At 41.9% G+C, this 27,432-nt stretch overlaps 1 protein-coding gene across 8 annotated transcripts in view; it reads right to left on the bottom strand.

The window, feature by feature from the left end:
- The window catches only part of NOVA1 (NOVA alternative splicing regulator 1), a 583,803-nt gene extending 558,734 nt beyond the window's left edge, over nt 1–25,069 (bottom strand). For 2 of the 8 annotated variants that reach the window (XM_029599011.1, XM_029599014.1), the window contains exons 1-2: nt 23,762–24,489; nt 21,864–22,007 (exon numbers count right to left, since the gene is read on the bottom strand). In XM_029599011.1, coding sequence (XP_029454871.1) covers nt 21,864–22,007; nt 23,762–23,897 — 280 coding nt within the window. In that variant the 5' untranslated portion in view covers nt 23,898–24,489. The other 6 variants (XM_029599019.1, XM_029599018.1, XM_029599017.1 and 3 more) reach the window with 6 other exon arrangements.
- Between the last annotated feature and the right edge of the window lie 2,363 nt (nt 25,070–27,432).

Below are 27,432 nucleotides of genomic sequence, written 5' to 3'. Positions count from 1 at the left end.
TTTTGTGCCGCTCGACGATTTAAGCCAAAGGGGCTGTCCCCCGATTGGCTGTGCGGCTGAAACAGATGATTCGTTCCGGCGAGGAAGGAGGCGGAGGAGAGGCGCGGTTTTTATCGGGGCAGCCTCGTGGTCGGCGCTGGAGCTGCCGTGGGTAAGCTGAAAATTTAAAGGCCTTACCCCGGCAGGTCTCGGCGCCGAATGCGCAGGCCCTCAGCGATCCCGAAGCTCCTTTTGCAGCGAAAAGGATTTTGTTTTTGTGCCGCTCGACGATTTAAGCCAAAGGGGCTGTCCCCCGATTGGCTGTGCGGCTGAAACAGATGATTCGTTCCGGCGAGGAAGGAGGCGGAGGAGAGGCGCGGTTTTTATCGGGGCAGCCTCGTGGTCGGCGCTGGAGCTGCCGTGGGTAAGCTGAAAATTTAAAGGCCTTACCCCGGCAGGTCTCGGCGCCGAATGCGCAGGCCCTCAGCGATCCCGAAGCTCCTTTTGCAGCGAAAAGGATTTTGTTTTTGTGCCGCTCGACGATTTAAGCCAAAGGGGCTGTCCCCCGATTGGCTGTGCGGCTGAAACAGATGATTCGTTCCGGCGAGGAAGGAGGCGGAGGAGAGGCGCGGTTTTTATCGGGGCAGCCTCGTGGTCGGCGCTGGAGCTGCCGTGGGTAAGCTGAAAATTTAAAGGCCTTACCCCGGCAGGTCTCGGCGCCGAATGCGCAGGCCCTCAGCGATCCCGAAGCTCCTTTTGCAGCGAAAAGGATTTTGTTTTTGTGCCGCTCGACGATTTAAGCCAAAGGGGCTGTCCCCCGATTGGCTGTGCGGCTGAAACAGATGATTCGTTCCGGCGAGGAAGGAGGCGGAGGAGAGGCGCGGTTTTTATCGGGGCAGCCTCGTGGTCGGCGCTGGAGCTGCCGTGGGTAAGCTGAAAATTTAAAGGCCTTACCCCGGCAGGTCTCGGCGCCGAATGCGCAGGCCCTCAGCGATCCCGAAGCTCCTTTTGCAGCGAAAAGGATTTTGTTTTTGTGCCGCTCGACGATTTAAGCCAAAGGGGCTGTCCCCCGATTGGCTGTGCGGCTGAAAACAGATGATTCGTTCCGGCGAGGAAGGAGGCGGAGGAGAGGCGCGGTTTTTATCGGGGCAGCCTCGTGGTCGGCGCTGGAGCTGCCGTGGGTAAGCTGAAAATTTAAAGGCCTTACCCCGGCAGGTCTCGGCGCCGAATGCGCAGGCCCTCAGCGATCCCGAAGCTCCTTTTGCAGCGAAAAGGATTTTGTTTTTGTGCCGCTCGACGATTTAAGCCAAAGGGGCTGTCCCCCGATTGGCTGTGCGGCTGAAACAGATGATTCGTTCCGGCGAGGAAGGAGGCGGAGGAGAGGCGCGGTTTTTATCGGGGCAGCCTCGTGGTCGGCGCTGGAGCTGCCGTGGGTAAGCTGAAAATTTAAAGGCCTTACCCCGGCAGGTCTCGGCGCCGAATGCGCAGGCCCTCAGCGATCCCGAAGCTCCTTTTGCAGCGAAAAGGATTTTGTTTTTGTGCCGCTCGACGATTTAAGCCAAAGGGGCTGTCCCCCGATTGGCTGTGCGGCTGAAACAGATGATTCGTTCCGGCGAGGAAGGAGGCGGAGGAGAGGCGCGGTTTTTATCGGGGCAGCCTCGTGGTCGGCGCTGGAGCTGCCGTGGGTAAGCTGAAAATTTAAAGGCCTTACCCCGGCAGGTCTCGGCGCCGAATGCGCAGGCCCTCAGCGATCCCGAAGCTCCAATTTAGCACCAAGATTGAGACATCAACTCCCAATTTTCTGAACTGATTCTGAAACAGAAGTATAGGAGATCACATTGGTCATTACACAGCTACTGATAATCCAAGCACAGGGGGGATAACATTCAAAGCTACTTGTGTTACTACATGTGCACGAGAAAGTGGACACAGAGATTTATCTAGAATTTTATAACTATGTAGCAGATTGCTACACAGTTTATTAAAAAAATAAATCTGTCTTGTTCAGCTCTGAAAGTACGTACGAATATTTGAAATGCAAGGAAGCACTTAGTTTTTCTATTTTATAAATATACACATGTATATTTTACATGTGAAAAAATGTGTACATGTAAAACCCTGATTTTTATACGGAGTCAAGTATATTTTAAAACATTCATGCATACCTGAAAAGACCAGTTTGCCGATATCTCCGCCAGTTCACCCTGACATCTCCAGTTCACCTAGACCATCTAGTAGTGCACCCTGAACTCCCCCTCAAAAATAGCAGACAACAGATAAGTCCAATTTCACTTGCCAAAATAAATTAGCAAGTAAAAAATTGGGCAAGTATACTGGATAAGATTTCATGTAAATCTCTTATAAAATAGAAACTTCCACACATTCCTCTTGACAACTACAGAACGCCCATAGGCTGCCCCTTTTTTTGCGCCGGTAAATGTGCATGTGAAACCATGAAAACACATGTACTTTTGTTGTTTATAAAATAGCATATGCGCAAAAACATACTATTTAAGTGTGTATATGCTAATTTTCCAAGAGCAGCCCTTTGAAAGGGTACTCAAATATGTTTACGACACATGCATAGGGCGCCCAACTTTCAGAACTGTCCAGACAGAATTTGCAAACAAAGTAGGCTCATGGAGATTTATGCTACCATTTTAGAACTGTGATTGGAGCCACACAGTTTATAAAGTACCATGCATTTCTGCTCTAAAACACAGAATTAAATACAGAGACAAGAATATGTTAAAAGTATGCATGTACATCATTCTGAAAATACTTAGTTGCGTGCATATTTAGTAGAACCATCAGTTAGAAGCATTTGTGGGTGATTTTTACTCAGGTTTGATTTTGCAAAAATCATTTACATGGTTATGTCACAAATTAACTACTACAACATTCTCTACTTGGGGGTTACCAGTTAAGAATACAGGGAATTTTCAGTTAATACAAAACACTGCAGCCAGATTGATGGTGTAGGCAAGACTGAAGAGGCCACATTACACCCATTTTAAACTATCCACAGGCTATCAATTGGTCAGAAGTTAAATTAAAAACTTTAACTATGTCTTTCAAGATCCTACATGCGCTGGGACCAATGTATTTGAAGGACTAGTTGGTACACTAAATACTCAATCCATGTATTGCATTCAAGGGGAAACTCTGCTGAGGTTTTGTCACTTAAAGACACATTTTCTTGTGCAATCACTCAGTGAAAAATAAAGTGACACAATCAGGCCCCAATATAATAAGATGTAACAAATGTGCACTGAACGTCACACATTTCCTTTAATCATGAGAAATAAAGTTAATTCCCCAATATAGTAATAGTATGAAAACGCATCAAGAATTTAAAAAAGGCACGTAACCCTAAAAATGTGCACAAAAAATTAAAAGCATGTATAAATCACATTTATAAAACAATTTCTGCACATAAAAATTGTATTGTAAAAGTAGGGATGGTAATTTTCCAACCAGCATGTGGGCATACATGGGTGCACGTACCCAGCGATGTGGCCATTTTATAACATACGCGCGCATATGTTATAAAGCAGCCTAGCCACGCACACGTGTGCCAAAATTTAAGTGGGCATGCGCAAGTGCACACAAATGCTGCTTCTACCACATAAATTGGAGGATTTTAAAAAAGGAGCGCGCCAACACTATTCTCAGTTTTACTAGTTCATCCCCAGTTCGCCCAGTAAAAAGGTAAGTCCTCCAAATATCCCTAGTTTGAGAACCTTTACCCCCAACCTTGAAAACCCCGCAGATCTGACATTTTTCTTTATTTCTTTTTTACTTACACATCATCCATAACAGAAATAAAGTAATGCCTCGGTGCCCGCAGGATCACATAAGTATTTATGAGCACATCTCAGGTTCTCACACCGAAATGCCCATGAACTGCCCAGACCACACCGACACTCTGTCCCTTTTAGAAAATTTCCAAGATGTGCGCATTCCGGTAGATATGCGCATATCTTGGTAGCTTTTAAAATCTACTTGTCACACATGAGCCTGACATTCGCACATCCCTTAATTAATGTGCTCATCGGGCTTTTAAAATTCATCTTTAAGAGCACATGAGTTAGAAACATAAGTTGTGCACACAACATACACATTTTATGTATATAAATGATGAGTAGAGGACCCCATACCCCAGACTCCAGATTTAGTCCCATAAACTAACAATAGCACCAGAAAAACTTTACTCCATCTCTGACCAGAAACATAGAAATGACAGCAGAAGACCAAACGCCCCATCCAGTCTGCCCAGCAAGCTTTCACATTTATTTTTCTTACTTATCTATTACTCTGACTGCTGAGGTCAGGGCCCTTATTGGTAACTTTTTGGTTCTAATTTCCTTCTTCCCCCACCATTGATGTAGAGAGCAGTGCTGGAGCTGTATCAAAGTGAAGTTAAATCTCTGGCGTTAGGAAAATATAAGTAAGTCTACACATCTCTCTGAACTGGGGAGTTAATGTCTTGATTGGCATGAAATATGTATGGAGGTGCACCCATTTGTACTCAAAGTTGTGTGAACAGCATTACTTTATTTGTGCGTAAAACTCCTTGCTAAATCAGGAGTACAGTTCTATGAAGAAAAATGTGTACTGACATGTGTGCGCAGCCTAGTGCACTTTATTACACTGGATCCTCAGTGTGTTTAATATCAAAGCTGTAATCTTTAAGAAAGGCTAAATAAAAAAGGCTTTCAAAGCCTAGGTAAGAGAAAGCTGTTTGGTAATGCTCTCCTTGTTAAACAAAATAAATAAATAAAAATACATTTTATTATGTACTTGTATTTCTACTACTGGATTATTAGTTTTAACTTTATATTTGCTATAATATTTATATGTGTAACCCACATTGAGCAGATTTGTAAGGACGGAATAAACAAACCGAAATAAATCATTTTTTTTAGTTTTCTAACATAGCCATTATACAACTTGCTCATCTGTGCGCCAATGTCCCCTCTAATTTTTTGAAGGCTGTGTTCACAAACACGTTCTCATGTATCTTTGAAACACTATTCTATTTTCCTTATCTTGTTCATACTTTGTTTTCCTGTGTGCACTCGTTTCATGACCTGGGTGCATTAATACATGCACACAGCTTACAGAAAACACTGTTGTGTGCTATGAGTTATAACATTACCCACAGTCTTAGTAAAGCATTTTGCCTACATGCTAAAATGAAAACTACTCTCAGTAAGAATGATCCTTCATAGAGAATTCAGACAAACTTTCAGTAACAGACAACATACAATTCGAATACTCTCATTTACTAAAAATACTGCAACCAATGCAATAAGGTGCATTCATCAAAACGCATAGTTTTACCCTCAACTGAATTCACATTTTTTGTGCACAAATGTTATTCCGAATACAGCAAGGAGTTTTGCACACAAAAGATGTACATGTAAAATTGTGCGCCCTGCCCAGCACCCTACCACAGAAATCCCAAGCAAATAAAGGCATTAGGTACTAACCCCCAATGCAAAGAGATGTGCTGGCTTAACTCGGGTTTTCTGGGCTTGTCACGCCTAATGAGAAAAAACAGAGGTAAGATCCCATCGGCCAAGGAAAAGAAGGGTCACCCCAAATAACACCACCTTGCCCAAGGAACCTCCCCTGGAAACATGGGCTCATTCACTGTGGCTCAGAGCTCTCGCCCATTGTAGCACACTGCGAACTAGGAAGATCCCAAAATCCTCTCCAACTACTCATTTGACTCCTCCATCCCATACTCCAATCTGAAGTTGCAGAAGTATCAGTGAAACCAGCAGGTTGCCCCTCCCCCAACCACTCTGCAGTCCTGGTTCGTGGCATTCCCCACCAAATCGGGCCACCAGTCGCTATTCCCTATTGCCTCTACATCAATACTCCAGCTCTGACTATTGTCTGAAGCACGTCCTACTGATGGACAGGAAAAAAATTGATCATCAGTATTAGCTGCAGCAATGGCCGCGGCCGCAGCCGCAGCGATGTCCTGTGAAGGGGACGGGATCACAGACGCACAGCCCGTGCCGCCGGACAGAGATGCACTTCTAGGTACAGGACACCCAATGTCAGCAGCTGCACTCTTATCTCCCCTCGATGCCCCGATACCGGCACGGCTGCACGAACGAGTACACATGCTCCGACCTCCCAGTCCTCCACGCCCAACTGCACTCCACCACAAGCAGGGTGGGACAGGCTCCGCCCCTCTACCGGTCAAGTAGGACCGAGCATTCGATGTCGCACTCACCGCGGCAAGGCCCGCTGTCGCTGCAGCATATGCTGGGCTGTTCATTCCTGACTGGTTTACCGCCACAGGACCACCATTGACCGCTTCACAGCAGTCTTCCATTGCTACCACTACCTCCTCCAAGTCCACGGCGACAAGCCGATCCTCTCACAGGACACAAGAGAAATCACCGACAAGAAAAGCGCTCTAAGAAAAAACACTGCAGAACCCACTAAAGAAAGAAGAGGCTGTGGCAGCAACGGAAAGGCAAGTGTAGGAATGCTCTGTTGCTGACACCCAAAAGCCCCCCAAAACTCCTCCCCTTCCCTAGAGGCCTAGCGGCCTAGGAGCCAATCGGCTCAAAGTCCATGAAGTTTTAAAATCTAAACAACAACGGCTACCTATCAGACTGGGATTCCAGTCAACATGCTCCCCAATCCCCCTCCCCCCATCCCTCTCAAACACCCCCCCCCCTTCCCCCACTCAGACTGCTCCATGCGTGTGCCTGGCACCATATTACTTTGGCCGCCCAAGCACCAGGTCTGTCCATCCTCCCAAAACGCACAGTTTTACCCTCATCTGTATTCACATTTTTTGTGCACAAATGTTACTCTGAATACAGCAAGGAGCTTTGCACACAAAAAAAATGTACGTGTAAAATAGTGCGTCCTGCTCAGCACACTTCCATTGAAATCCCATGCAAATAAAGGCATTAGCTAGCTACTAACCCCCCCAATGCAAAGAGATGTGCTGGCTTAACTTGGATGTTCTTAGCACTGGAAATTTTACTTCTGGTCAGAGATAGAGTAATTTCCAGCGTTTGTGTAAGCCTATAGGCAGAAGCTGAAATTCCAACATCAGGACCTGTAAACAGGATATATGTGCAGAGAACATGCTTTTGCACGCACAAAAAATACTTTCTGCACTGAAAGCATTTTTATGCACATAAATCATGGCTGAGAGACTTCATCACACCCCTGAATTTAAAATATGTGTTCATCCTGTGCTGAGCACACATTTTAACTCCAATTTGTGCACATATTTTCCAATCATTGCACCTTAACTCCCAATGCATTAGTATATCATTAGCTTACTGTATCAGGAGGTAAAACAAATTTAAAACGTGTGTGTTAGAACTGTGTGTTGAAATTCAGTGCACAGTATTAACCCACACATTATAACAGCTTCACTGCTTTGCTTATGCTGTGAAACGGAGTACCTGCGCAGTGCTATGCAGTTCGTATCATTAGAAGCTTATTCTTCCCAAATGGAGAAAAAGTTTCTAAATGTTGTCAGTTTTGCATTTGTATCATTACTTCGGAAGTTGATGGTATTTTGCTCTTCACACTCTTGTTTGTTTTGAAAATATCTGAACTACCTAATATCTCATTGAGGTCTATTTATTAAAGTGTTTTAAAATGTGCAGTTTTAAAGTACTTAAATTACTTTGGTATTCACTAAATTAGGGTAATTGAGTACCACAGTTTAGTAAATAAAACAGTGCTGTTCCACAGATAAAACATGCAGTTCCCACCCTTCTCCCCCCCCCCCCCCCCCCCCCCCCCCCCCCCCCCCCATCCCAGCAACAACCTAAAGAGGCATGAAGCTCTCCCATCCCAGAATCCCTTCTGTGTGTCAAGCCTCTGGCTGACCAGAGGTTCCTCTTTGTCCATGGGTGGAGCACAGGAGAGCTATTTTAGATGATAGTACTGGCAAGGCAGGAATGACTAGGGGTCATTCTTTCCCCATTATAAATCTGGGGGTTCCTAATAGTATGGGCAGAATCTTTTTTACATTCTGGATAGAGAGCAGGGGTGGCAGTGGGAGTTGGTGCTTACAAATTAACACTTTTTCAAGATCCCATTTGGGGCATTTTAAAAAGAAGATTAAGAAGATAAGACGTGCCATGCTGGGTTAGACCAAGATCCATCAAGCCCAGCATTCTGTCTCCGACAGATGTCACAAGTACCTACCAGATCCCAAACAGTTCATCTATTTCTTGTATTTCACTCCCAGGGATAAGCACTGGCTTTCTCAAGTCTACCTGGTTAATAACTGTTTAGGGACTTTTCCTTCAGGAATTTGTCCAATCCTCTTTGAACCCCACTGATTCCATAGCCTTATTGTGCATTGTGTGAAAAAAATACTTCCTACGATATATTTTAATCTGCCAGTTCCTAGTTTCATGGGGTGTCCTCTAGTCCTAATGTTGTTTGAAAGGGTTAATAACTGTTTCCACCCCACTCATGATTTTATAAATTTCAATCATATTCTCTCTTAGTTGTCTCTTTTCCAAACTAAAGAGCCCTAAGCTGTTTTGCCTTTCTCCATAGGAGAGCTTTTCCATCTCCTTTTGTCATTTTTGTCATCCCTCTCTGTACTTTTTCTATGTCTACTATGTCTTGTTTGAGATGGGGCAACCAGAACAGCACACAATGCTCAAGGTTAGGTCACACACCATCTATACAAAGGGATTATGGAATTCTCTGTTTTGTTCTCTATTACTTTTCAAATAATTCCTAACATTCTATTTTTCTTTTTTGGCCAGCACCACACACTGATTCAAAGATTTCAAGATAACATCCAAAACGACCCAGAGGTCCTTTTCCTGGGTGATGACTCCTAACATGGAACTCAGCATCAATTACCTGTGACTGGAATTTTTTTTCCCTACATGTATTAATTTGCACTTGTTCACATTAAATTGCATCTATAGTTCATCACAATCTGCTGCCTTTTTAATAACTCTAAACAATTTTGTGCCATCTCTAATTTTGGTCACCTTACTTGTTCCTTTCTCCAGTTCACTTATGAATATGATAAATAGCACAGATCCCAATATAGAACAAGGGGCACTCCACTAATTTATGTATTTCCAACTTTTATATACCTTACACAGCAAAAAGCTGACCAAAACGGTATACAGCACAAATACACAATGGGGCGGATTTTAAGAGCCCTGCTCGCCTAAATCCGCCCAAATCCGGGCGGATTTAGGCGAGCAGGGCCCTGCGCGCCGGTAAGCCTATTTTACATAGGCCTACCGGCGCGCGCAGAGCCCCGGGACTCGCGTAAGTCCCGGTGTTTTCGGAGGGGTCGTGTCGGGGGGCGTGTCGGGGGCGGGCCCGAACCGCACGGCGTTTTCGGGGCGTTCCGGGGCGGGCCCGGGGGCGTGGCTATGGCCCGGGGCGGCCCGGGGGCGTGGCCACGCCCTCCGGACCCGCCCCCAGATCGCGTCCCGGCGCGCTAGCGGCCCGCTGGCGCGCGGGGATTTACTTCTCCCTCTGGAGGCATAAATCCCCCAACAAAGGTAAGGGGGGGTTTAGACAGGGCCGGGCGGGTGGGTTAGGTAGGGGAAGGGAGGGGAAGGTGAGGGGAGGGCAAAAGAAAGTTCCCTCCGAGGCCGCTCCGATTTCGGAGCGGCCTCGGAGGGAACGGGGGTAGGCTGCGCGGCTCGGCGCGCGCCGGCTATACGAAATCAATAGCCTTGCGCGCGCCGATCCCGGATTTCAGCGGCTACGCGCGTATCTACTGAAATCCAGCGTACTTTTGTTTGCGCCTGGAGCACCAACAAAAGTATGCCTATTCGCGGTTTTTGAAAATCTACCCCAATAATATTAAAAATACAATAAAAAACTAATGACCTTTCTCCATTTGGAAAATTCACTATTTAGTCCTGTCTGCTTCCTGTTTTTTATCCAGTTAGCAATCCACAATAGGATACTTCCTCCGATCCCATGACCTCCTAATTTCTTAAAGAGTCTCTCATAGGGGGAGCGGAGAGAGTTTCAGTGCCAGGAAGTTCTAAGTCAGAGTTTCAGTCCCCTTTAAGCTTCCGCAGTTGAAGGGGGTCAGAGAGCCTTGGCAGGCACCTTAGCCTTGTAATGCTGTCAGTGGTACTAATTAACAGTAACATAGTGAATGACAGCAGAAAAAGACCAAGATGGTCCATCTAGTCTGCCCAACAAGTTTTTTTGTTTGTTTGCTTTTTTAAGGTAAGTAGAACTGCTGCTGCTCCATGCAGGCTACCCCCAAGCCTTCTATTAAGAGTAGTAGCAACTCAAGAAGCATAAACTATCACAGCATCTGTTGTAATCTGTGTTAATCCTTTTGCATTCTAATAAGCAACAATGCATATCTTTTGCATGTCATGCAGCTCATTGATTTTGCACTTTGTACCTGTTTTTTTCTGCAAGATCAACATTCACGCAAGCATTTCTGGTATCATCCAATAGTGTGATTTTTAACATGCGTTAAGTACCATTTTCAGCACATTAACATGTTTCACTGCATAATAAATACACCACACTGATAAGAAAATATGGATTCGTTTGCAGCACAGATATGTTAGAAATTCTGTATTAATGTGGCAGGAAAAAAAAGAAAACAAGCAGCAAATGCAGTCGCATCCTTTCATTAGTATCTAAAACAAGGAGACTAAGCTATATAGCTCCTGTGTCTTTAAGATTCTAATGTTCTTTATCTGCTTTAGAATTTTAATATGATCTATCTGGAGACATCAGAATGGATCAAGTCAAACATCATGTTCATACAGAAAGACCTATCTGTATTGCGCTTATGAAACAGCAAAGCAATACATACAAAATCTATTTTACTTCATAATTTTTTTTTTTTTTAAAGAAATGTTAGTTTTTCCACTAAGGGCCCGATTCACTGTTCTCCACCGCTCACGCAAAAGAACTAATGCAATATCAAGTGCAAAAAAAAGTGCATCCAAACTAGCGCATGTTTTTTCAACACACGCACAATCCCCCTCTCCTGGGTGCCCGATGCAACAGACAAATGAACTGCCACTCTAAAAAGGATGCACTAGGGATAAATTGTGCATCCCTAGAGTGTCCATGGCATCAAACGCCCAGGACATGTGGTGTGCGTGGGTTAGAAAAACGGATGCTCAATTAATGAGTGTCTGTTTTCCTAACCTGTACACAGCCACGGGTTAGAAAAACAGACATTCGTAAATAGAACGTCCATTTGCATAACCTGACCGCCTTCAAGAATTTTTTTTTCATGTTGCTTCCTATGGTGCCTCCTACTTAGTGTCGGGATAATACTAAGCCCGAGAAACCACAGAAAAGCAGTAATTTCTGTTTTTGAGCCCTTGTCGCACGTCAAGACTTAATGCCAGCTCCAGGACTGGTGTTAATTCTTGTGTGTAAAAACATGCACGGTGATTTTTTGCATCGGGGACAATAGCTAATAGCCTAATCTACATAGCATTTACATACGATGAGCACTATTAGCCAAGAGCGTGTCTGGACGCACATTTTGGATGCGCTAATCCCCTTTTTGCATCGGGTGTTAGCCTAGCGCGTCCAAAACGCGTGTCCAATCATGGGCTAACCTGAGCATATGATATTGCATTGGCCCCAATAAATGGTAAAAAAGTCATAATGAATCAGGCCATAAATCTTTCAACACTTTCTACTATTAACTGTGAGCTATAGCTTTGCATTCAGTAACAAAAGAGCCCTGATTTGTCAAATACTAATGTTACCATAATCAGTCTCTCTTCTTCTAGCAATGGATTACTAGCAAAGTAAGTTTTCAGTGAAATTATCAACTGATGGATTAGAACTATCAGAACTAGCTGATGGTTTCCAACTATATCTACACATTCAGCTTCTTACCAGTCTCCAGCCTACCAAGAAAGCAGGGTTTAGAGTCTGCTAATAGCACTCATCACTGACTATGTGGTTTTGCCATGCATGTCATACCAGCGCAGCACTAGCATAAATTCTTGTCAGCAAACCATAAATCTAGTGGTATCAAATATGATCAGCATGAATTTTATCTACAGCAACGTATTTTGATGTTCTGTTTGGACAGCAGTTAACTAGATAGCTATCCTATTTTGTATTTAGAGTCTAGTGAAAGAAAACTTACAATGCATACTGTTCCTCTAATGGACTTGTGCTAGCTGTAATAGATATGAATGTTGATTTAGATTTGTGTGAACATTATTTAATATTTTCTAAAAACCATACTAAAGATATGCCAATTCTAACAAACTATTTTAGTTTTTGACAGTTATGAAGTCTTACAGAAAAAAAATACAAGGCCTTCACAAAAAGGAGTTCTAATCACCTAAAAGGTGAATTTTAAAGAGCCCAAATCCCACTAAAATTAGGGGATTAGGAAATATGTTGGGCCGACATGCCAGGCTGATTTTAAAAGCCTCCTGTATACACATTTACGGTACTTGCACTGAGTGCACAAATGAAAAGTTCAAAAAAGGGGTGTTGGCTCGGTGTGTTTTGGCAGTCAAAAAAGCAAACAATGAAAGAAATTATTAGGAAAGAAATGGCAAATAAAATGGTGGATGTCATAATGCCTCTGTATTGCTCCATGGTAAGACTGCACCTTGAATACTGTGTGCAATTCTGGTCACCACATCTCAAAAAAATATAGCTGCACTGCAAAAAGTGCAGAGAAGGGCGACAAAATGATAATGAACAGCTCCCCTTTGAGGAAAGGCTAAAGAAGTTAGGGCTGTTCAGGGGGGATATGATAGAGGTCTACAAAATCATGAAAGGTCTTCAACAGTTAATGTAAATCAGTTATTTACTCTCTTGGATAATAGAAGGACTAGGGGGCAATCCATGAAGTTAACAAGTAGCTCATTTAAAACAAATCAAAGAAAATTCTTTTTCACTCAGTGCATTGTAAGATCTGGAATTCCTTGCCAGAGGATGTGGTTTCGGCAGTTAGTGTAACTAGGTTTAAAAAGAAGTTTGGATAAGTTCCTAGAGGAAAAATCCATAAACTACTATTAATTAATAAGCAATTGTAGCTTTAATGTTTGGGTACTTGTGACTTGGATTGGTCACTGTTGGAAACAGGATGCTGGGCTTGATGCACCCTTGGTCTGACCCAGTATGGCATATCTTATGCTCTTATATTCCTGATTTAAACTTGAAATTTGCACGTAAATACTTACGTGCACTGGGGTCCCCTGCCGCACAACTTTACTTCTGCTTTGGATGGCATGTAAGTAGTACCACAAAAAACATATAGACAGATCAGCAGGGTTTTAAAGGTAGGGGCTAACAGGGGAGAAGGGAGATTATTAAAACTAGGGGGATTTGGAAGTCCTCTCTCTTAACTGAGCAAACTGGGAAAGAACTGGGAAAAAGGCCAATGGTGTCAGTGCGCATGGCATTTAAAATTCCCCACTTATGCAGAAGGGGCACGTGCGTGCATAGGCGTCCATCCACTTAAAATTGCGTGCACATGCGCGCATGGTCAGACTATTTTATAACATACGCGCATATATGCGTGTATGTTATAAAATGGCCGTGTCTCTGGGCGTAAACTGACGAACGCACGCACATGTGCATCTGCACGCCGCTATGAAAGTTACCGACTAAGGTTCCAATGATATAATAAACTTAATAAATGGTATATATTACTCATTCATTCAGAATAGTATCCAATAAGAAAGGAGTGCCAAACAAGAATCTCCAGTTCTCTAGCCTACAGCATTGATAGCCAAATACAGAAATAATCTCCATAAAACTGTTGTGAGCAACTGGCAAAGCCAACAAGAGTCTTACCTTCTAACTGGCAAAATGTGAAGATAAAAAAAATCAAGTTAATCGTCAGCGTTTTGAAATTACAAAATTATATATACTCCTGATTTGCATAATTTATGACACACACTAAGCTCCCTTGGGAAATGTTTTAAGAGATTTGAGGGTTATATTTTTTTTATATGCAGGTGACCAACAGTTTTTTTTATCCCCTGCAAAAACAATGGAGAATTTCCAAGCGGTTTTCTTGGGTCCTGTATAGTAAGAATAAAGAATTGGTTGATTAGTAATTGCATGATGTTAAACCTACAAAAGGCTAAATTACTGTGGGTTGGACTGCTTGGAGCTCATGGTAGATAATGTTGCTTTATCATTATCTAAAGAAGTTTATTTATAAATTAGGGATTATTATAGTTTCTGCCCAAACAATGAAACCTCATGTTCAGAAAGTAGCAAGAATGGTATTTTACAAATTGGAATTGTTAAATCACAGAAACCTTTTCTTAACAGATGTGTTCAGCACAGTCCTTCAGTCATTGGTCATAGGGCATTTAGACTATTGCAAGAGTTTAAGCATGGGCCTTCCTGGAAACTTCATTCGCTTGTTACAACTTGTACAACATGCCGCAGCCAGGCTGCTTATTGGAGTAATTTTGCATGAATGTATTACCCCAGTTTTATTAAGCCTGCATTGGCTACCTATCAAGTGAAGAGCCTATTTTAAAATATTAAACTTTAACCCATAAACTGTTGCATTCAGAAGATGAATAACCTGTATAGTAGAGCTCAAACACTATTGCCCCGAATTTTCAAAGCACTGTGCGTGTAAAAATCCGGGAGTTCGTAAGTGGCCGGGCCATGTGCTTGCTGAGCGCATTTTAGAAAACAGCCCGGCCACACTCATAACCCCCAGTACGTGCAGAAGTGTCTGGGCCAACCAAAAGGGGTGGGCTCAGAGCCGACTGGGACAGCGGCCATTAGGCCCTGGGCCAGCACGCTGAAGTTACTTCTGCTCTGAAGGAGAAATATGGTTTAAAAAAAAAAATAAATAAATTTGAGTAGCTAGGTAGGGGTTAGGGGTCAAGGAGGAGTGGGGAAAAGGGAGGAAGGGTAGGCAGGGGTATAGGAAAGTTCTCTCCCAGTCCGCTCCTTAATTGGAGGGAGGAAACACTAGTGTGTCGCGACACACCGGTTGAGAAGCGCTGGTCTAGAGTATATCGATATAGGGATCGATTTTCGAAGGCTCGCGCAGGTGTCCATGTGCATGCGGTTGCCAGGTTGGCATGCGCATGTTATAAAATACGATCCCCGCGTGCACATGTGTGCTGGATTTTAATATCTGTGCATGCATGTGGCCTCTTGCTCGCCTGGGGGGGGGGGGGGGGGAATTTTGTAAAGTACGCATGGCGACGGGATCGGGCCTTTGCCCATTTCCCTCGTAGGTGTGTTGCGTCTCCCGGTGTCCCACTACCCCATTCTACTTTCCTTTTGCCTTTTTCCAGCCCACCTGGGCCAATTGGAAGCCTCCTTTCTTCCTTCCCCCATTGCCCAATGGGAAGCCTCCTTCATTCTGCCTGCCCCCGCGCAGGCCAATCAGAAGCCTCCTCCCTACCTGTGGGAGTAGGAAGAAGGGAGGAAGCCTTTGATTGGCCGGTGAGGCAGGCATCAGAATGCCTGGGGGTGGGGTGGGAGGAATAGATGTTTTTGAACTCCAACGAAGCAAGGCCGCGCGATGAAGAGGAAACCCGACCCCCGAAGCATAGCCACCATGGGAGCCCATTCCCATGGCGGCAAAGAGGAAACCTGACCCCGACCGAGGCCACCACAGGAGCCCATTCCCATGGTGGCGAAAAAAGAAGGCCCGCCAGAGTAAAGCCGTGGCGGAACTGGAGCCCATCGCTGCAGTGAAGGAAGATGTTTTTGGTGAGTGCTGGTGCGTCTGTGTGTGAATGAGTGCCTGGCTGAAAGCTGGTGTGAATGGATACCTGGGTGAGAGCTTGTGTCTGTGGGTGTGAAAGCATTTGTGTGTGATTGAGAGCTTGTATATAAGAGACCATGAGTGTGATTGAGAGAGAGACTGGTCAGGGTGGTGATGTGTTCCTGTGTGAGAGAGAGAGACTGGTCAGGAAGATGATTAGTGTGGGTATGTGAGAGAGAGAGAGACTGGTCAGGAAGATGACTGGTGTGAGAGACCGAGACTGGTCATGGGCACTAAGTAAGAGGACTGTGAGGACAGAGCTTCAGCAGCCCTTGCTGCTTCTGGTGAGTGCTATTGGCCTGGAAGGGAAAGGAGTAGGAGAGTTGCTGGAGAGGGTAAGTAAAGGTGGCTTTTTAAGGTTATTTTTCTTGATTGACTGCCATTTTAATTATTGAGTATTATGCGATGTCTGATGTTTTGAAATATTTATTGATATTTGGATATGTTTTAATAATTTTTATGAGTTTTTAATTGCTGGATATTATTCATTTCAGCAGCTGTTTTGTAACATTTTTAGTATAGCTTTACAATTATTTCTGTGTGGGGCTCTATAGCAGCTTGGCTTATTCTGTTTTCCCAATAGGAAATGTATTAGTGTTTAGGGCCTGGTTTAACAGTTGTATTTCTTAGATAGGGTTGTTACTGTTGAGTGTGTTCCATATGTGTGCGGGTTAGTTTGTGTGCATTATTGCAAATCCTGAGAATCTGTTAGGTGCTATATTTCTCTTTCCATTTCTCCAGGTTCGCACTGCATGCAGAGTGGCTTTTTTGGTTTTCCATTCCAGTTTCTGTCTCCATATTTATAATTTGTATAATTTGTGGTTTTTCTGTACTTGGTGAAGGGTGTGTGACCGAGGTGAGGTATTTAACTAGCATGTAGGCATTTGTATCAATCTTATTTGTTGTGTTTTCTCAATAGGATATTCATCAGTGGTAAATTACTGTCTTTTCATAAGGAAGGCTATTTTGCCTGGTAGTAAAAGGAGTTTGTTTTGCTTTTACTGGGATGTCATCAAAACCAGAATATCTTTTTTGTATGGTGAGTTGTACAGGGTAATGCCCTAGATCTGCTCTGTACTCATTGCTGGGGATTGAGGGGATTCCTGTGGATGCAGAGTGCATTTAGCACAGTGATGGTCACATATTCAGTGTGTCACGCATGTGAGAACCATCTGTCAGGTGTGTCCCAGCCAAAAAAATGTTGAGAACCACTGCTCTAGACCATAATTTTGATGACAGTTTCTGCCAATCGGGAGTATAAACATCAACTCACAAGACTGAGGGCTTTGACCTATGCTGCCCCTACGCTTTGGAACACCTTACCCCCTGAGATTAGACTGAGCAGCAGTATTAAAAAAGCCTTTTTAAATAAATAAAAGTAACCATGTGTCTATCTTCCTGGCATATATTTACTGTTATGTTTATTACACAGATTGTAGTTTCTTACTGCAACTTATTTATGCTAGTAGTACCCTTCTTTAAAAATTCATAACTACATTGAAACTGAGTCACCCTTATTGGCACACTGGCACTGCTTAGCTGGAACAACTGTTAGTGCATACTAACTACTGTAGTTATATTCTTACTGCTGCACATAAAAGGCTACCAGCACTTACTTAAAAATGGGTCACATTCATAGAAAGCACATGAGTACGGTACATTTTTTACCTACTGTAACACGATTACTATCACTGTCTTCTTCTCTGCTGTTGCACCCACAATTCCAACAGCACTGATGGGTCTCTAAATAAATGTCTAGGACAGAGGCATGCTCCTTCAAGGCACACTGTAATACTTTATGAGGCTGCTTCCTAATTGTCTCCCAAGCCGCCTTCCTCTCCATCTATTTTTCCAGTTATCCTTTTCTTTTGTTTTGTACTGCTTTACCTAAGTGCTATTTTGCCATTTTTTAAATCTAAACTCTTCCCATCTCTAGTTTTTCCTCAGTCTCCATGCCTCCCTTATGTATACTCAGCTCCCACCTTCCCTGCAAAGAGTTTCTTTGAAATACTACATAGATCAGGCTAAGCATGAAGCAAATTTGGGAGGCAGAAATAACACATACATAAGTCGTTTCTTCAGTATTTCATCACAACTTGGAAACAATCCAATCCATGTGTACCATTCACACATCAAACTTCCTGCAATCTGTACTTCCAAACTGTTCTTGAACTGCACAACATCTGAACCCCTTAGATCAAATAAAAAGGCAAAATTACACTAATCTCTACTTGAAAAATTGAAAATATAAGGTCCCAAATTAGAGAAATTCTCTCTAAGCTATTACTGATTTAAAATGCTTTTCCTAAGTGATATTCTTCATGGTTAAGGCAAAAAAGTGTCAACAGTTACAGTTCCTAACAAATTTCTCAAAGGGAATATTAATGTGGCACTGAATGTAGACAAGCAAGTTATGTAATAAAATGTGTTCATAATGAAAATTTCACCTTTGATGTTTTAGGAATAATGAAGAGTAATATTTCTGTACTTAGTACTAAGGGGCTGATTCATCAAGGTCTTATGTCATTGATTCAAAATGGAAGAAAAAGCCTTACGATTGCCATAAGTATTCACTGGTTTTTAAATTTGTTTTAATTTGTCTTTTATGTTGTGGATATCCTGATATTATGCATGCTAGCTTTAAAACCCACTCAACTTCAAAGGGTGCGAGATATAAATACATTTTTACATAAAATAAATTTACTCACTTAAAAATGGGGTTTACTTGTGTAAATGCCCTTTACCTGTGTATGTGGGCTTTTGAAAATTGCTAGTTATGACATTGAATTGTCCATAGGATTTACTCATGTAAGTGCCCTTTACACGGGTAAATGGCTTTTGAAAATTGCTACAATAGTAGACACATTTACACATTTGTAAATCCTTTTGAAAATTACCCCCTTAGTGAAGCTGGCTTAAAATGAGCAATGTCTCTGCTTAGATAAGCTCATACAATTGAATGATCTTTCAGCTAATGTATCTTACATCAAACAATAAGGAGACACCACATCTCAACTTCTTTACAAAAGCCTCTAAATGGTTTCTCCTGTTTTAAATAACTGCTTTGAAAAGTATGCTATACTTTTATTTTACATCTTCCTCATTCTATCACTGAAACAAGGTGTGCATTTGTGTTTTCCTCTAATGGTTGGCAATAGTTAGGGTACTAATCATTCTTATTTGAAATCCAGATTGAATATTAACAGAAAGCTACTAACAAATAAAACATCTGAATTTATTGTAATTTATTTCAAAGCAGCATAATAGTATTTCAATATTTCAAAGTGGTAATAAAACAGCAGTGAAAATATGTTTAATTATAAATAAAGATATACTACAAGAGAGGCTTAGTAACATCATTTACAAATTACTTTCTAATTCAATAGATGAAGTGGTAATGATAAAGAATCCTGAAGCATTAGGTGACAAAATATTCTAGTACCCCCTCCCCCCCCCCAAAAAAAAAAGTAGCTACCAATCTGTTAACATGCTAGACTGTGCTTTCATTATTAAATATATATATAGTTATATATATATATATATATATAGAAACTTGTAAATTTCAAGCAACAATACAATCAGGTAATATGGCCTCCACTCCTTTTCATTCTTCTCAAGCTTCCTGATCAACAAATTGCTATCAGTATTGCTATGAAAAAAGAGCAATTGTCTAATAAACTGTATATATACTAAAAAGCACATATCTACTGCAATATAAAAGTAGAATTTAAGATGACAAGTAACTGTATAGTCGCTCAAGTAAATACACAGGGCTCTATTTACCGAAGAGTTTTTCCCTAGGCACAAACTAAGAGCATCTTGAAAACAGAGCCTGAACACGGACAGTCTCCCAAGTATCTACAGTTCTGCACATTAACCCTTGAACCTCAGCTATATGAATCATAGCTCTATATTTTTAGCTAGTGTGAAAATGCTATGTGAGTAAGGAGGCTGGACAGAGCCCAAGAGTTATAAACTTGGGTATTGCTAGGACCTCAAAAAATTCCACAGGCTTGTGGTCAAACACAAACAGAAAAGATTAACCAGTCAGACTTGGAACAGTGGTTTATATCTTTACATATTATAACAGTAAAGGGAATATAGAACAAGAGATTAAAATATTTTCACAAAAAAAGTTACTTTTATACTGCACAAGTAATATATGCTCTGTCAACTACTAGCCTATATATATCAGTTTCCATATTATTTGACCACAGATTGTTTAAAGCAAAGTGAACACACATTGCTTTATTCTGGCATTTCTTTCATGGTTGATACATTTTTGCAATCAAAAATCATCAATTCTAAACCATTATCTAATTTATGTTGTATTTTCTAAAGCATGCACCTGCAAGTATTATTAAAGTATATTGTGAATAATTTACTGCAGAGAGAAAAAAAACTGGTAAGTGTCAAATAATTCTGGCTTAAATTGGAAAAACAAAACAGTGACAGAATACCAAACAAATAGATCTCATCCTCTTCAACCAAGGTATTTAACGTGCATTACAGTGAAAAGGAATTCATTTGCTATTTGGAATAGCATTCATAAACACCATTTTTCTCTATCACCACCATATATTTCATACCTCATATATAATGCAAACAAGCGATTTCATCATCATCTATTGAACAGCAAATTTAATTTACCATTACAGCTCTTTTTGCCCAGAAGTACTACTATTAATTCTTCAAACTCTTTTGAATGATTTTAAAAATAAAGTTTTTGACAAGCCTCAATTGATTGCTTGGCAGCAAATACATCTATGAATTAAGAATAGGATATTTAAGAAATACATTCAAATAAAACAAACCTTTCAGAAATAAGGAAATAATCAAATGGCTTGCTTACTTAAGACCAAAATAAGCTTTCAGAAACCTCTAAGTAACTAGCATATTGCACTGGAATATAATAAACTGCATCAGTTAGCCAAACACAAAGTCACTGTCAATATGTACATCAAAATAATGGAATCCCAAAATATTTATAATTCTACTGTCCTGGATAAATGATCCCTTTTCTGCTCAGGACATTGTGAATATGACTAAGAAATGCGACAAGTGTGTTGCTTACACCAACTGTCTACTGCTATATGGAATTCAGTTATCTTGCTAAACTATCACAATAAGCATTTACAGTCTTTTATAAAATAAAATATTAATGTGCTTTTTCAGAAAGTCTCACTGTGAGCAACACAAACATATAAAGATACACCTGCTACAGAATATAAAATAGATCATATATTAACTTTTGATTTTGTTAGACAACAGTTATATTTTTATATAGACTTGACAAAATATGTTTAGTAAGAAACTTTTCTTGTAGTCATAGCCAAAGAAGTAATTTAAAGCAGTATAAAGATGCAACCTCTTTAAACAATACTATGGCCTGTTTTGTCATATAAATATAGATTACAAAAATATACAGCAACAATTCTGAATAACCACGGCATTTTATAACCAATCTATCCAATATTACATATAAGTAAAGTTGTTTCTGCCCACATATGCAAAGAATACATTTGTTTTCTAGAACTATTATGCCTTTATTTCTTGCAAAATATGGAAGCATTTTCCATTCACAGTCATAATATAAAACAAACATTTGAAGAAGCAACCCTAACCTTGTAGTGCACTCCAAGACCAATGAACAAAAACAAATGAGCCAAAAAAAAAAGTGCATAATAGATAAAGTAAACAACCCATTCTTTATAACTTTTCATTCAAGTCTAGATTCCATTTCAATGCTAATGTAAGAACTTAAAAGGAACTCCATTTCACATAGTGACACCTGTCAAATAACTCTTTGAAACCGAAGATATATTTCAGATACTGAAAAATACATACAAATACCAAACCTTCCAAGAAAAAAAAAAAAAAAGGCAGGCTCTTCTTATATAGAGTATCCTAATTAGTATAGAGCCATGCAGCAGCAAATTTTAACATACATGCCAAATAACCAATCAGTTCTAGAAGTAAAATAAGTATATTCTTGTTCAAAACATTTGCACTGTAATTATATGCTTAATATGGATTTGCGATTACACTGCAGAGTTTCTAAATTTAATACCACTCACATGGATTTAGCCAGGGATTGATCAAACAGAAACCAGGAACCTACCTGGGTAAAAATCTTTGGATTTAGACAGTTTAATGGTGGCCCCAGTCTCTTTCTGTAACTGGACTATAGTCTGTCCTCCTTTCCCAATTATAGATCCAGCAGCATAACTAGGTATGAGGACCTTTAGAAAATACTGGCCATCTTCTAAAAAGAAAACAGAAATGATAATTTCAAAATAATTTAAAATAAAATCTGTTTAGTTTTTTCCCCCATTGCCCAGCAGTTAAAAAAAAAACAAAACCCACACAAAATGCATTGAGTTCATTTCCATCCTAGCCATGTCAAAACCCTAGCAATTAGTTTAAGATTCCTATTTAAATATATACTGTACACAACAAAAAGTTACAATCTAAATATACTTTTTGTTCCAATCTTTTACAATTAAAAAAAACATTAACAAATCACCATTCATACTATTTCAATGGTAGTATTGTTTCAATTCCAGCAGTGGTTACCATGGTACAGTTAAATGATCTGAAAACATTCTACCCCACATACAAAATAAAAAATGCTGCAAAACATTTAACAAACCACATCATACAAAACCCAAATACTGGCATAAAATGTGCTCAAAACTAGAAAACTCGTGGGTTCTAAATTGATGGTTTAATTATAATTAGTAAACACATGCAAATCTCAATTATTCATTTGTCAGTATTTTTCACAACGTGAGCAAACACACTTCTTTTCTACAAAATATTGCACTCAAACTGACTTCTTGGATTTCTAAGCCTTAAATGACTGACAAGAAAAAAAAAACAAAACTCTACGTTAATGTGGAACTGTTTGCCTACAATCCCAATGTATTTCTTCAGCTCTTCTTAGGAAACTATGATCTCCTTTAAGCATAAATTTTAGCAGATTAATATAATATTCAAGTGATCGAAAGCTCAGGTAAAATAAAAATGTGATAACACAGTTAATTCAATTATCCCCCTTCCCCTCTTCATGCCCCTAAAAATATATACACATATATAAAAATTATATTCACACACAGAAATACATATACGTGAATTATCTAGTACCTTCCTCCCCATCTTAAAACATTAGAAATGAAAGAGAGTGAAATGACACAAAAATGTCAATGCACCAATAAAATCAATTAACTAACTTTGTATAATCTCTACATGGTCCAACAAATGAATGTCCCTGTAAAGTTTATGATAAAAGTGCAGGTCCATTTGAGTTTCTTGTGCAGGGGAATAAACATCCAAACTAGCCGTGCCAACACACCACTGTTCCTGCTTTGCAAATCCTGAGCAAATAAATTCACCTCTGCATCGGTGCATTGTTATGTCGCCAATACAAATGAACAGAAGATGATGCTGGGACCGTTATAACTCATCGCCAGGAAGCAGAACCAAAAAAAGGTGGTTTGCCTTCCTTTGTGCCAACTAAAGGAGTACAAAAAAATCTCAGTCAGTAAAGCAACGACTGTGTGCAGTGACAAGTGATGAAAAACAAAAGAACGAAAACCGAGAAAGAAATGAAAGTGATTCACACATTGAGCAGCCAACTCTGCTTCTTCTCTTTCATGCACTAAATATTTTCTGCCACTAGCCCGAGATCGTTTAGTTGCTTCTTTCCCGTCTCTCTCGCCAACCAGGGGTTTCAAAATAAATGTGCATGAGGGAGCTTTCCCATCCCCCCTCCCTCCCTCCCCCAAACCAGCACCACCATATAAACAAACATAAATCACATCAAATTGAAAAACAAAGAGAGGTTTTTAATATTTCCCCTGAAATAATAGAAAATAAAAAGACGCCATTTTGATGAAAGATAACATGCAACTGTAGTAAGTAATAATGATAATGAGGGGAAGAATGAGAGGCAGTGTCTAGAGTGATAAGCTAAGGATGTGTAGGCTAGTTAGCTGGTTAGCAAGGAAAGGTACCCACCGCCCGTGTTGGTCCTCTTAGTGCTGCCCGCCTCCGGAGGGGCTTCCAGTGGTCTCTTCCTGGAGTCTGGGGGGTCCAGGTCTATGGGAACCCCGCTGTGGGTCCCGTTCTGCTGGATGGGAGCTGCCGCCATCATCTTGGCTTTTTCAGGGGGGGGGGGGGGGGGGGCGTAGGGGTACAAGATATTTGTTTCTTCTAACTACGCTTGAAGGAGACAGAATAAACCAAGATTTGCTTCCCTATGCTTCTTTTCCGTCGGTGTCCGAAACCCCCTTTCCTGATGGAGGGGAGGGAAAAGGAGGGGAACAGGGAACAGAGGGGGAGAGAAGGAAAGTCCAGAGGAGGGGGGTAAGAGGGAAAGAAGGGAGGGAGGGGGAGACGTGAGACGGAGGGGAAGGAGATGATTAAAGTCTGTCTTTAAGTGAGTGTACCGGGTGCTGCTCTCCGCTTTTGCCCCCTCCCCCCCTCGCCTCGTCTAGTAATTCCGGGGCTGAAGCGATTCTGCCTCTGCTCGGCGACGAAGGTGCAGCTCTTTCTGTCTCATTATTATCCGCCACAGTCCTAGTTCTCTGTTTCTCTCGTGCTCTGTGTATGTGTGTATTGCCTTCAGAGAATACCGCGCTCGTACTTCTCTCTCACACCCGCCTTCCGCCGCCAAACAGCGGGCAAGGCGGAGAGCGCGCGCGTGCAGGAGCGCGAGACGAGAGTGAAACAGCGACTGTCACCCGCGAGCGCGCGCCAGCCAACCGGCACCTAGCGCTTAGGGAAAAGATCTCCGAGCGCGCGCGCGCGACTGCTAAGCGCTCCAGAGTTAGCTGGCTGACTCACACATGCCGGTTCATAGAAGGTTCCTGCGCCACCCTCCAATCAACTCTTAACAACACGGCTTAATCAAACGTTAGGTTTTGTAGAGCGTTCTTAACTAAATATGTGAGAAGATCAATTGAACATGTTGAAGGTGGAACTCTAACCCAGGGGCGGCCTAGAAGAGGCGGAGGCTCGCGAGGCCGCTGGTGGACTCCATTGTATTGGTAGCTGAAGAAAGAACAGAGGCCTGCTAAACTCCGGTAAACCTCATTCCACTGGCAGGCGAAGAAAACAAAACAAAAAAAAAAGAGGCACGAGAGGTCGCCGGTAGACGCTATTCCATCGGTGGCCGAGGAAAGACGGAAGCTCATTCTCTTACTGTTCCTCGTGAATCGGCCCTGTGGTGCTCAAAAGCAGGTGCGGCTAGCACGTGCTGTATGCTGATCTCAAGATGAACGACATCGACATTGAAGTATTACCCTTCAGCTTTGAATATCGCAGGACTGGCACAGGAAGAGAAGCAGCGAAACGGGCGTCCTTTTCAGCTGTAGATGAAGCTGCCTGGATTTTGTGCGTGTAAATGTGAGCTTTCCTGTGAGGGAGGTGGCAATGGGACCCTGCTTCGGGGGGAGGGGGGTGAAGAAATTTGTGCTGCTTGAATCACACAATTCAAGGAGAGCAGGGAATTTTCCATCCTTAGTTTTAATTTTTGGGTGGCTGCTATTTTTAAATACTTTATTGCTATTTGAAAATATTTACAATATTTACAGCTCTCAATTATTTTATTCAGCGGTTCGTTGCTAATATTTTTATTAGTATGGTTTTACTAATAAGATTTATTTATATTCCTTGATTTTATTATTTAATGAATGATTTGAGGACTGTGATGGTTTTTTTCCATTGTTACATTGCATACAGTCTGGCTTGTTGCAGTTTCCAGTTTGGTTTCTGTCCAAATGTTTTTATTTATACTTTATGGACACTTTATTCTGTGTTTGGTGAGACTGTTTTCTGCATGTGTAACTGACTGGGTATTCTGCTAGGGTGTAGTTTTTATGTATCGATTTATAGCAGGCTGATTTGTTGTATTTTCCCTATAGAAGGTGTATTTCTGTTCTAAGGCCTGGTGTAATATTTATATTGTATTGTTCTTGTTTGAGTGCTGGTAGTTAGTTAGTATGGAAAGTTTACTATATCATCATTATTGTCCCTCAGTTTACTCAAGATTTTCTGAGGGCTAAACCCACACCCAAAATGTGTTCAAGTAGACCTAATACCATATGTAGTCCTGGAGGAATTCTGTGCTACTACGGAGCACAGAATTTGTGAAGAATTGCCATTTTCTGTGCAGAATTTGGCAACGATGAAGGCCCTGGGATGCTGTGAGCATAGCTCATCCTGCTCGTGGAGAAGATAAAGGCTCCAGTGAAGATGGAGCAGGCCCCGGTGAGGGGGTGTGTGTGTAAGACTGCGAGCCTGGGGTATGTGAGGGTGCACTAATGTGGGTATCAGAGGGATCCTATGTGAGGAGATTGTGAAGGAGTATGTATATGTGTGAGATTGGGAGCTGTGTGTGTGAGAGGGAGCCTGGGTGAAGGGATTGTGTGTGAGAGAGCTTGTTTGAAGGGATGTGTGAGAGACATAGGTAGCCTATGTGAAGGGATGTGTGAGAGACATAGGTGGGATGTGTGAAGGGATGTGTGAGAGAGACATAGGTAGCCTTTGTGAGGGTGTATGCATAAGAGAAAAAGGGAACCTGTCTGGGTGTGTATTCAAGAGAGAGGGATCCTCTATGAGGGGATGTATGTGTGCAAGAGAGGGACCCTGTATTAGGGAATATGGGCCGGATTTTCAAAGGGTTACGCGTGCTGGGCCTATAGCCCCAGAACGCGTGTAAGTCCCTGGGCTTTACTAAAGGGAAGGAAAGGGGCCAGAGGCTCCTGGCACAGCAGCCATTTGCAGCTGTGCCAGGGATCGCACTCCTGCAGTCAGCAAGGGCGCACAACTTACTTCATCCCCAGGGCTGAAGTAAGTTTTAAAACAAGAAAAAAAAAAGGCAAAGGTAGGGGGAAAGGGCAGGGGAGGTAAGGGAAGTTGGGGGGGGGGGGGGGTAGGGAAGTTCCCTCCGAGGCTCCTCCGATTTCAGAGGGAACGGGGGAAGGCAGCGTGGCTCAGTGCAGGCTCGGCGGGCGCAAGGTCACAATTACATAGAAACATAGAAATGACGGCAGAAGAAGACCAATCGGCCCATCCAGTCTGCCCAGCAAGCCTCACACTTCTTTTTTTCTCATACTTATCTGTTTCTCTTGGCTCCTAGTAACCTTTGGTTCTATTTCCCTTTCCCCCCTACCATTAATGCAGAGAGCAGTGATGGAGCTGCATCCAAGTGAAATATCAAGCTTGATTAGTTAGGGGTAGTAACAGCCGCAATAAGCAAGCTGCACACATACTTATTTATTTACCCAGACTATGTTATTCAGCCCTTATTGGTTGTTTTTCTTCTCCCCTGCCGTTGTAGCAGAGAGCTATGCTGGATATGTATTGAAAGTGAAGTATGCATTGAAAGCCTCATTATCTATCAACAAATATGAATAAGCCTAATAATTGGTAATACCTATAGCTTATGAACTCTTCGTTAATTTTACATACTCTTGCCCACCCCTGTTTTGGGTTTTTTTTTTTAATTTGGAGATGGCAGGCCTCCATCCTTCCGCTCCGTGAAGGTGGAACACCAACCACTGGCCACTGGCATCCTGCTCCATGAATGCCTCTGTGGCTACTGCCGCTCCATGCAGTGTTTTGCTGCCTCCTCTTTATACACTTCCTCTAGACCTGATGGATCCACAGTGTTTATCCCACGCCCC

The sequence above is a fragment of the Rhinatrema bivittatum genome, chromosome 4 (assembly GCF_901001135.1).
Source record: "Rhinatrema bivittatum chromosome 4, aRhiBiv1.1, whole genome shotgun sequence".
Classification (NCBI taxonomy): domain Eukaryota; kingdom Metazoa; phylum Chordata; class Amphibia; order Gymnophiona; family Rhinatrematidae; genus Rhinatrema; species Rhinatrema bivittatum.
Note: the sequence above shows the minus strand (reverse complement) of the source record. Positions and strands in the feature narration are given on the sequence as shown.